This window comes from Enhydra lutris, unplaced genomic scaffold (assembly GCF_002288905.1).
Source record: "Enhydra lutris kenyoni isolate GAN:26980312 unplaced genomic scaffold, ASM228890v2 scaffoldscaffold25, whole genome shotgun sequence".
Classification (NCBI taxonomy): Eukaryota; Metazoa; Chordata; class Mammalia; order Carnivora; family Mustelidae; genus Enhydra; species Enhydra lutris.
The window spans coordinates 6,134,593-6,145,770 of record NW_019154109.1 but is presented as its reverse complement, the minus strand read 5'-3'; the positions used below and the strand labels follow the sequence as shown (position 1 = coordinate 6,145,770).

Genomic DNA, 11,178 nt, shown 5'->3' with positions numbered 1-11,178 from the left:
TGAACATTTTGAGGAACTGCTAAACACTTTCCCAAGGTGGCTGTACTGTTTCACAGCCCCAACAGCAAGGATGTGGGTCCCAATTTCTCTAAATCCTCACCAACACTTATTTTTCCATGTTTTTTTAAGCAGGGCCTTCCTAGTGGGTGTGAAGTGGTATCTCATGGTGGTTTTGACTTGCGGTTCCCTGGTGACCAATGACGAGCATCTTCTCATGTGCTTATGGGCCATTTCTACATCTTCTTTGGAGAAATCTCTATTCAAATCCTTTGCCCATCTTTAATGGGTTGTATTTTTATATTGAGTATAAGAGTTCTTTATAATATTCTGAATACCAGTCTCTTATTAGATATATGATTTGCAAATGTTTTTCCCATCCTGTGTGGTGTTGTTTCACTGTCTTGATAGTGTCCTGTGAAACACAGAAGTCTTTATTTTGATGAAGCCCAACTTATCTATTCTTTGATTGCTGATGCTTTTGGTGTCATATCCTAACATACTGTTGCCTAATCCAAGGTCACCGTGATTTACACCTTATGTTTTCCTCTAAAAATTTTATAGTTTTTGCCCTTACATTTAGATCTATGATCCATTTTGGGTCAATTTTTTTATATGATGTGAGGTAGGGGTCTAGCTTCATTCTTTTGCATGTGGATATTCAGTTGTTCCAACACCATTTGTTGAAAAGACAATTCTTTCGCCCATTGAATTGTCTGTAGTCCTTCTCAAACTGGTCCTCTCTCGGTCCTGTGGCTTCATCTTCTGCCCCATTCCTTCTCCATCTCCTGTCCGACTAAATGATTTGTATTTTCCCAAATGAGCCTTTCTCACCTCTGGCCTACTTCTCAGCATGCTGATTCTTTTACTGGAAAATCTCTCTGACCTTCTTCCCACATTACCTGGATATCTTCTCTAATTATCTGTCAGGTCTAGGCTTGGATATTTTATTTTCCAAGAAGCCTTTCCTAAGCCCCCAAGAATGTTTTAGGAAGAGTAGTTTTGTGCTTCCAAAACACCATGCACTTAACCCCAACAGGGTTTTTTTTGTGTGCCTGGCACATAGTAGCCACTCAGTAAGTGTCTGAGGAATGGATGCATCCCAGAAGTCAAGGAAGAAGGTTGTTTCAAGAAGGAACACTAGTTAGTATTGTGTATTGCTGTGGAGAGTTTAGGGGAATGATCTCTGAAAAAATGTCACTGGGTTTTTTACTATTTTTGTCATTACAAATAGGGAAGAGTTTCCATAGCATTGTGGATGTAGAAGCCAGTAGGGGGTGAGGGTTAAGGAGTGAATTGTTGATGAGAAAGTGAAGTTTTAGTTACAAACTGTTTATGGCCAAGTTGTTGAGGAACGGATGAAACTAGATGGGCACAATGAAACAGCTTAAAGGGGTAGAGTTGGGGCGCCTGGGTGGCTCAGTGGGTTAAGCCGCTGCCTTCGGCTCGGGTCATGATCTCAGGGTCCTGGGATCGAGCCCCGCATCGGGCTCTCTGCTCAGCAGGGAGCCTGCTTCCTCCTCTCTCTCTCTACCTGCCTCTCTGCCTACTTGTGATCTCTGTCTGTCAAATAAATAAATAAAATCTTTAAAAAAAATAAAATAAAGGGGTAGAGTTAAGGGCTTAGTTTTATTGCTATCAGTCCATCTGCCACTTTCCTGGATTTCAGAGAATTTGACTTCTAATGAGAGTCACTTTCTTGGCTTCTTATGTCAATTTTAGGGACACCCCAGGATTTCCCCATTTACCCTCCTACTGCCACATTTACACTCCCCCCACCTGTGTCAACATATAATTGTATATATGCACACACACAAACAAAAACAGCATCCCCCCAAATCCAAACATTCTGGGGGTGACTGAGGCCTTCACCAAGGTGGGGTAAGCTGTATCTGCTCCCAGAAAAAGATGTCCTATAAGAATCACTTGTCTGGGTAGAAGAAAAGAAGGAACTGGTCTCTTAATCAGATAGGCTTAGAATGGAATGGCTTCAAGACTTTAATTTCTTTTACACCCTTATTGATTTACCTCCAACTCTGACCTCCTTCCATATCTTTGGCATTTTGCTCCCAGAGATAAATATGCCTGATTATAAGACTGCCAACCTGATTAGCCTTCACCACCAGCCTTATGCAGCTCACATCGTGCCCCATACTTTTCAGAAATATCTCCTGATTCATCTGCCCTTCGAAGAGATGGCCCAGCAAGGCGAAGCTGGTACAGTACTGGGGCATTCCCTCGGGGTTGTAGCCCAGCTCCACTTGCCCCTTTTCTAGGGCGTACTTTCCATCCACAATGGTGCCTGTCAACACTTGCACTTTGCTCAAGTTCGCCGGATGGTTCAAAATGACTGTCAGGTGGTTCCCTGCACTAACGTTGTGGGTCCAGAAGAATGATTCATCCAGAGTGTAGGCTTCCCAGGGGAAATGAACATCAAAAACCTTCATATCTGTGAAAATGGCTCCAGGTGGGTTGTCGGGAATGTAGGGGTTCTTTTTCTGAGCTGGCGTGGCCTTCTGGGTGTCATTAGAGATGTGGAAGAAGAACCTGGGGTAGAAAAGGAAAGGTCTGCAGATGATTGGGTTTTTCTGAGCTAGGAGGGTACGGAAGTGGGGGATCAGCCTGTCAAGGGGCTGTTCCTTGTAGAAGAGGAGGAGGAAATGGGCCAGGAGTGGGAGGTCCTTGCTGTGAAAGAGTTTGCCAAGGAAGCCCAGATTCGAGAACTCCAGGAGCACCCATGGGTCAGACCTCATGGTGTTCACCTTCCAATCAATGTGGGTGATAAAGTTGGGGGCAGAAAAGACATTGTCCTCCAGTAACAGGAAGTATTCAGAGAGACTTGTGGCAAAGTTCATGAGGAAGGCGTGATCTATATTCTGCCTAGAGTAGAATTCCCCATGACGGGCCTCCTTCCTCATGTCATCCACGGAGGGGTAGACATCAGGCGGAGCGTGGATCAGTAGCAGCTGCCCTGCCAAGATCTGTGGGCTGAAGAGGGTTGAAATACGGAGAACAGTTTCTCTGAGCCGGGTGAGGTCAGAATGTGCCAGGTGGACCAGCACTGTGAGACGTTTCTTCTCGCTCTTAGAGGAAGCACGGAACAGAGAGACCAATGTGTGCAAGAGGCTTCTTTGATGTGGTTGTGGCACTGAGGAGATCCCCACTGTCAGCCATGCTGAGGAGAGGCAAAATAGGGTCAGTGTCCATTGGGTTGATGATAAAGGTAGTCAGAGAGGCAAAATAGGGTCAGTGTCCATTGGGTTGATGATAAAGGTGGTCAGAGGGCTCAGGGTTGGGATGCTTTTTGGGACCTTCTCTATTTCTTTCTTCCCTCTCCTATTTCCACTCTATTCTCTCTTTTGGTAGAGGGGATGCTTAGATTGTTGTTACTCAGAATGTGGGCCTTAGTCCAGTAACATCAGTCTCATCTGGAAGCTTATTAGAAACACAGAATCTGTGTTCTTAGGTAAACAGAATTTGCATTTTGACTGTATCACCAAGAACCTAACATGCACGTTAAAGTTTGAGAAGCACTAAGCTAGGTGATGCTGCTTTAGAGGTCCCTTTGAGTCTTCTTTGAGCCAGAATTTTTTTTTTTGAGCCAGAATTTTGTAGCACATGGTTTACACACTCAATAAATATTATAGTTATTATCATTCTTTTTGTTTTATCTAGTTCATCTTCCTAAAGCTCACCTTTAGGTGAGAGGAAAAGTACTTCTTCATAAGTCAGGAGTCCTGATTGTGTGACCTTGGGCAAGGCCCTTTACTCCTGAGCTTAGTCCTGATCCACGAAACAGTGGGGTTTGGACTCTGACTCTAAGGTCTCTTCTAACCCAGATGTTCTCTAATGCAGTGACTCTGCCTTCCTGTAACAATTATCTTTTCCCTCCTTCTTCCTCATTCCTGATATGCAAATGTCATGGTAGAGAGGGAATTGTGTGCCAGATTCTACTATTCCTGGGCACTGTCCTGCCTTTTCTCCTCTCCCTTCTTCTGTCCTTCCTAGCTACCATACTTTTCTTGATGTCTTTACTTCCACTAGGATCCCCCATTCTCCTCCTTAGAACTCACTTTTTCTTCTCTGCTGAACCGTTTTAAAATATTTGAAGGTAAGATTCTGCCAGTCTTCTAGTGGTCTCAGGTCTTTCCTTTTGTCATAACTGTCCTCCTAGAGCATTCACAAAAGGCAAAACATGTACCTCCTTTCATAAAAAGAATAGGGTTTAGCCCCTAGAGGCTTCTTATAAGAGAGGGAATGGATCACTCTCCCTAGAGCGAGCCCAGCACATCCTCAGGATGTCTGACCACTAGCCAAAGTGTTGAGGGCTCCAGCTCTATTTGCTCTCTTCCTTACCTTAACAAATACTGGGGGTGGGCGAGCAGCTTCCTTATGGACCAATGGGTTCAGGTTCATATTCCAACTCCTTTTGGAGCTTCCTGCTCTCAGGTGAAAAGGCACAGGTGTTCTGAGGAACCACCTGCCTACACCATTCCCACCCTACACCCTCGATTCCCGTACGGAGAAGCAAGGGTTGCTACCTGGCCTTTGAGAGTCATCTCGTTTTGATCATGTTCAATTTGCTCCGGGACTTTCAAGGTGATGAAGAGCCATAGGAATCCGATGCTCACAGAGGTTATGAAGCTGCGCCTGATGGAACACCGCATGGGGGCTGTAGGGTGTTGTTCCTATAGCAAAAAGTCAACATGGACAGCAGCTGGGCACTCTCTCCGTCTGTCCATGCTTAGAACTTCTTCGTCCTCTGGAAGCTTTCCCCCACACACTCCCCCATATTCTATTCTTCCTCCTCCTCCTCCTTGTTAACTTATTACCAAAGCCTGCTTTTTATCTGAGCTGGGAACAATAGCCTTATTCCCTGACCAAAAGGAATGTCACCTGTCCTGTGACTTCTGCTGCCTTCTCATCATAGGTTTGTTTGGAGATTCAACGTTCCCAAAGTTTTCCCTTCTCCAAATGATAAGGGTCAGCTGGGGCTTCAGTGATGCGGCCCTTTTATCTTGGAAAACAGATGCCACCACCCACCCTTGCTATCTTAAAAAACAGCCAGTTTATTACAATAGCTGAACTTGAAGTACTGCTAAGTGCTAGGCATTTGGTGCCTTTCTTCCTTTTTAATAAATGATATTCCTTAACTTATTGCAATCTTTAATCTTATTCACATACCTTGATCAGAACGTGATTCTGTTAGAGTGAAAAAAAATCCTTTTGTAAATGTTAGGCTTTGGACTTCAAGCTAATTCAGCCTCAAAAGCACTTGTCTACAGCTTTCTTCCTCTGTTTCAGTGTCTTTTCTCCGGTGAGAATGTGTTTCCCTGATTGTTTCTAAATGATCAGAGGAAAGGCTTTAATATGCCTCGTCACCTGCTCTTGATTCTTTCCCTATATGTTCAACACACAAAAGAAAAGAAAGGGTAGTGGGTAATTTCTGTGTTCCTGAGGCTGTAATATTCTCGAATCTCCCTGTTTTCTGGATCCCTGCCAGTGCAGTATTTCCGCAGAGCTTAACACGCTCCCTTAACCTTTTAGCTTTTTGATAAGAATTATAAAGAGAAACTTGTACATGGTAGGAAGGCTTCACAGAGTAAACTTTCCTATTTATTTATTTGACACACACAGAAAGAGAGAGAGAGAGAGCACAAACACAGGGAGTAGCAGAGGGAAAAGCAGGCTTCCAGCTGAGCAAGGATGCTGACATGGGGCTCGATCCCAGGACCGTGGGATCATGACTGAGCCGAAGTAAAAAGCCTAACAGACTGAGCCACCCAGGCATCCCAGAGTAAACTTTTCTTACCTAGTTGCCTTAAGCCAGGACTTCAAGTCACTTAGGTGATTCACATACAAACCACTTGATGTCAAAGAGATCAGCTTCTTTCCTCCAGAACATAAATACAAAGATACATATCGGGGCGCCTGGGTGGCTCAGTGGGTTAAGCCGCTGCCTTCGGCTCAGGTCATGATCTCAGGGTCCTGGGATCGAGTCCCACATCGGGCTCTCTGCTCAGCAGGGAGCCTGCTTCCCTCTCTCTCTCTGCCTGCCTCTCTGTCTACTTGTGATCTCCGTCTGTCAAATAAATAAATAAAATCTTAAAAAAAAAAAAAGATACATATCGGATTAAAAGGCTTTACCATGACAGCTGAAGGAGTTCACGGCCACAGCCATAGCTCCGTTCTCCTCAGCCCTTCCTGGGTCACCTACCAATCGCAGCTGGAGGACCACTCTTCTGTAGCCCTCTGAGTTCCACAGACTTCTGGGAGAGGCAGGAGAGAGAGGAAAAGAGGGCCGGGGAGCAGAGGACCGGACCAGTCACTCCAGGCACAATGACAAGAAAGGGTGAGGCCAGCAAAGCAAGTCTTTGAGCTAGCTTTGAGCTAAGCCCCCTCTGTGATGTTACTCTTGTGTCCCCTTCACCTACTGCCCCACCATCAGAGCAGGTGCAGGACTCACCAGGGCACAGGTGTACATTTCAGAACTGGTAGCTGGTATGATGCATTCCAAAGACCAGCATCAGCATCTTTCAACAAAGAGATGCCAAGAACCATCAAACATTCCCACCACCGTGCCCTCCACTTCCCTGAACCTCAATGCCATACTCCCCCACTTCTAGTGGTTGTGCCCTGACTTCCACCCCCTTCTCACCATCTCAGATGCTTCACCCCTGCAACGAACCCTTTCTCTTCTGTGTTACTCTCTTTCTCTCTGCTCCGCCATTCCTGTCATCTTGACAAGGAGCTCTACTATATCCCGGTGGGAACAGAGGCAAAAAGCAAAATCCCTCTCAAAATTCATGGTCTCTCTGAATCCTGCCCATTCCTCTGCTACCCTAACACAGCAAAACTCGAAAGCCTTGCCTCTGTTATGTCGTCCCACTTCATGTCACGTTTTCTCTCCTCTTACTCCACCTCTCGGCAACTTTTCACGTGGTTGACTACTGCCTCCTTGAAATACTTTCTTCCCTGACATCATTCTTGCCACACTGATTGTTCTGTTTCTTTCCTGGCTCATCCTCTTCCCAAACTGTCAATGTAGGAGTGTTCTAGGGCTCTGTCCTTGGCTCTCTTCTTCCTACATGCTCTCCCTGCTGATCTTACCCAGTCCCATGGCTTTAAGTACAAAATATTATATATGTGTGTGTAACTATATATGTATATACAGTACATGTATGCATATTTATAGGTGTGTATACATTATATCTACAGGCTTATATATGTATAAGCCTGTGGATATATACATATATATACACACACAGAGATAACCCAGAGCTGATCTTACCTGCAACCCTGACCCCTTATCCTGAGCTCCAGATTACCTGACTATGGCACACCTCCATCCGGGTGAACAAGAGGTACCTGAGCTTTAATAGAACCAAAATAGAACCATAGATTTGACAAACCTCCCCACTGTCTTCCTTCCCAAGTTTTCTGCATCTCAGTAAACAGTACTACCCTTTGCCCATTCACTCAGGGGAAGAATGTACAAGTCATCCTTGATAGCTCTCTCTAACAGTCTACATTCAGTTGAATTAGTCCTGTTACCTTTTCCTTCAAAACGTATCCCCAGCATGAGCTTTTCTCACCCATCTCTACTGCTACAATGTTCATGAGTCTGGGCCACTGTCATCGCCTGCCTGGACTATTGTAACCGCCTTCTAATTGGTTTCTCACTCCATCCCCATTCTCCTGCAATCTATTCTCCATGTGGCAGAGAGATCTTTTATTTATTTGTTTGTTTTTAAAAGATTTATTTATTTTAGAGACAGTGTGGTGGGTGGGTAGGAGGGCAGAGGAAGAGGGAGAGAGAATCCCAAGCAGAGTCCCCGCTGAACCAGGAGCCTGACTTAGGTCTCTATCCTGAGATCATGGCCTGAGCCGAAAGCAACAGTTGGACACATAACTGAGCTACCCAAGCGCTCCCAGAGAGACCTTTTAAAATTGTAAATCAAATGCTATCCCTTCCTGGGTTACATTCTCCAAAGGCTTGCCATTGAAAGATCAGATCCAAACTCCAAAATCCCAACTCCAGACCGTGGCCTACAAGATCCTGCCTGATCCAGCCCTCTGCCTGCCTCTTTGACCCCATCTCCCTCTACCCACTGGCTTTTTCTGGGGGAGGGGCATCATCCTTTGGATAGTCTAAGCTTTTTGTCTCTGTGTATGGTACTCTTCTTGGAGCTATTCTCTGTAGACCTTCCAAGAGCCATCTTCTTCCCAACATTCAAATTTGAGCCCAGATGTTTTTCTTCCTGCCTTAGATCACTGTGCCTCAAGTAGCCACTCACCACCCCTCCCATCCAGCCTCCTATCACTCTTGTCTCGTATTCGCTTTTCTTTAGCATCGGTTTCTACCAGAAACCGTATGTGTTTATTGCCTGTCTCTATCCACTGGACTAGAGCATAATCTCTTGAAGGGTAGGACTTTGTTTTATTCAGTGCTATGTCTACAGTGCTTTGCTTGGTAGTTGGCCCAGAGAACATGTTCTGCAGCTAGTTATCAGCTCATTAATTATCAGGCATTATGTGATAATGGTGAATGATCATGTATGTCTTCAACAGGCACTGTGCTAGGTGCTGGGACCGTGCAGTATGCCAGAGAAAGGCAATGTGTGGCCAATGGATAAAGAATGCAGATGCTGGACTCAGCCTGGGCAGAATCTGGGTTCTGCTAAACTTATTGGCTGTGTGTCCGTAGCTAAATGACTCAGCCTCTCTGAACCCCAGTTCCTCATCCAGAAAATGAAGATGATGTCTATTCTTGAGAATTCGTATGAGGATTTTAAGAGATCATTCACACAAAAATGCCTAGCACAGCTAGCATTCAGTAAATTGAACAACTATCGTTTTCAACCATGACAGCACTGTCGTTATATGTTTACGTATATATAGAGTGGGGAAAGGGCAGAAGAAGAGAGAATCCTAAGCAGGTTCCATGCCCAGTGCCCAGCCCGACGTGGGGCTCAATCTCACGACCAAGATCATGAGCAGAGCCAAAATCAGGAGTTGGATGCTTAACTGACTGAGCCCCCCAGGCATCTCAGCATGGTCTTCTTTTCCCTCACCCTTGGGAGAGCGTCTTACTTTAATTCCTAAACTTTCACCCCAGTTTTCCTTTGAGATTCTTACACTGATGCACGAGACTTGGAGGGCTCTTCCATGTCTTGTCATTTGATTTCCACTTCTCTGAGGGCTTTAGAGGAGACAGAAAATAGAGGGAGGGGGGGAGTAAATACTGAAAAGCACCGACACCCCCCAGGTCCCTCGTTAGCATTACATCTATGAGGAGACCAACTCTGACACCGGGCCTGCTGCCACGGTATGTCCTGGGTGTGGGCTCCGGACTTGGCTGAAAGTCAGAGTTCTCCTTTAAGCCTGGGCACGTGAACCTGTCCCACAGGCTAGGGATGCGGCAGGAGCCCACCCCCATTCCAGCATTTCTTTCTGGGTGCCTCAGCGAGTGATCCCCCTGGCAACCATTGTTCTTTCGGAAGGTCTGAAGTTCATCATCCCCCTGGCCTCTCCAGGACAGGTGGCCCCACACAGCTCACAGCGATCACAAGCCCATTTGATTGGCCCACGCACTGTTTTTTATTTTTTAATTTTTTTTCAAAGATTTTATTTATTTGACAGACATCACAAGTAGGCAGAGAGGCAGGGAGAGAGAGGAGGAAGCAGGCTCCCTGCTGAGCAGAGAGTCCAATGTGGGGCTTGATCCCAGGACCCCTGGGATCATGACCCCAGCTGAAGGCAGAGGCTTTAACCTACTGAGCCACCCAGGTGCCCCTGGCCCACACACTGTTTTTTAAAAAATCTGTTTGAAGATTGAATATTTCAACACAAGGGGAGCTTGTATAAAAACCTAGACTTTTGGCTTCTCTTGAAAAATTGCAGCTTTCTGCTCCCTCCGCCCGCCTCCCCCCCGCCCCCCGCCTGATGGGCGATGGCCCCCGGTGCCATCTGTTTCAGATGCCACCTGCTTGACTTTCCTGTTACTTCTGCCCCTTGAAGCATGTGAGTCTTTGGCCACTGCTTTGTCAGGTCTTGGGAGACTGGAAGACGATGTTAGATCCCGGTCTTATACTGGGCACCCATTTGGGATAAGGTGCTAAAAAGATGAGGCACAGAATCATCCCTGGGGGTGAAGTGCCATGGTCAAGGGTAGGAAGAAAATGAATAGAGGGTTGCAGACAAGTGAATGATAAACAATGAAAAACAAAAATGAGGAGGGAAGAGATGATGACCAATTTTGTATGTGATGTGGATAACATTCTGGAGGGCTTACAGAAGACGTGAGGTGGGGTGGGGGAAGGGGCAGTGGCCAAAATTCAAGATTAGAAGGGCATGGGTAAAGAAAACTCATTGCTTGATCCGTATCATCTTGAAAGCTGCCCAAACAGCAGGAAAAACAAACTGCGCCCTTGTTCAAATGGAGGGTCACAGTCCATTAATGGGTTATACAACCAGCTTCCGTGGATCTTAATTAGCGAGGAAGTACGTCACTGTGTGAGGGCAAGTGCTGTTTTGTGAAACTTGTATTGTTTTGTGAAACTCTTGGGATATAAACAAAAGTCCTGGAGATCACAGTCAAAGTGTGAAGCCACTGTGGCTTAGGGGAGAGAATGGCTGCGTGTTGGCACGGGAAGAGGCGGGTAGGGGTGACAGTCTGTGTTCCCTTTTCTCAGCTTTAGAGAAATCAGCTTGGTGTTTGGGAAAGATCAAAGGCTCTAGGATCGCCATTCCTGTCCTGGCTCTGTTATTATCTGTGTGACTTTGGCTCATTAACCTTGCTGAGTCTCATTTTCCCCCTCTGAAAAGCAATGCCACTAATAGCCGCCTACTTCACCTTGTTGATATGTCTGAGAGACTCTGAATTACTCCCTGCTGCTGGCCCTGTCTCGTTCATGCTAGGGCAGAATTTCTCGTTGTTCACATATCACCACTTCCGGCCAGGGGAGAGAAGGAAGGGAATTAGCATTTAGTGTATGAGACCCTGTGCGGGTCACTCAACAGGATTCGGCAAAACACTGGGCATTTCCAAGGAGCGTGGCAGATTTGGTAGTGCTCCCTGAAGTTCTGACATAATCTGTGTAGAAGTCATTTTCTTCCTGTTGGAAGACTTTCATCCCGGATATAGGGAATTCCAAACATTCCAGCTATCCAAGGCCATAC

The 11,178-nt window shown here is 45.9% G+C and overlaps 1 protein-coding gene across 1 annotated transcript; it reads right to left on the bottom strand.

Annotated features, from left to right (window-relative positions):
* Window positions 1–1,983: 1,983 nt before the first annotated feature.
* LOC111150955 (alpha-1,3-mannosyl-glycoprotein 4-beta-N-acetylglucosaminyltransferase-like protein MGAT4E) lies at window positions 1,984–8,490 on the bottom strand. The gene is given in 6 exon segments (XM_022508647.1): window positions 1,984–3,172; window positions 4,071–4,167; window positions 4,539–4,685; window positions 6,215–6,266; window positions 8,385–8,430; window positions 8,433–8,490. Coding segments are annotated over 6 exon segments (1,551 nt in total). The 3' UTR covers window positions 1,984–2,021.
* Between the last annotated feature and the right edge of the window lie 2,688 nt (window positions 8,491–11,178).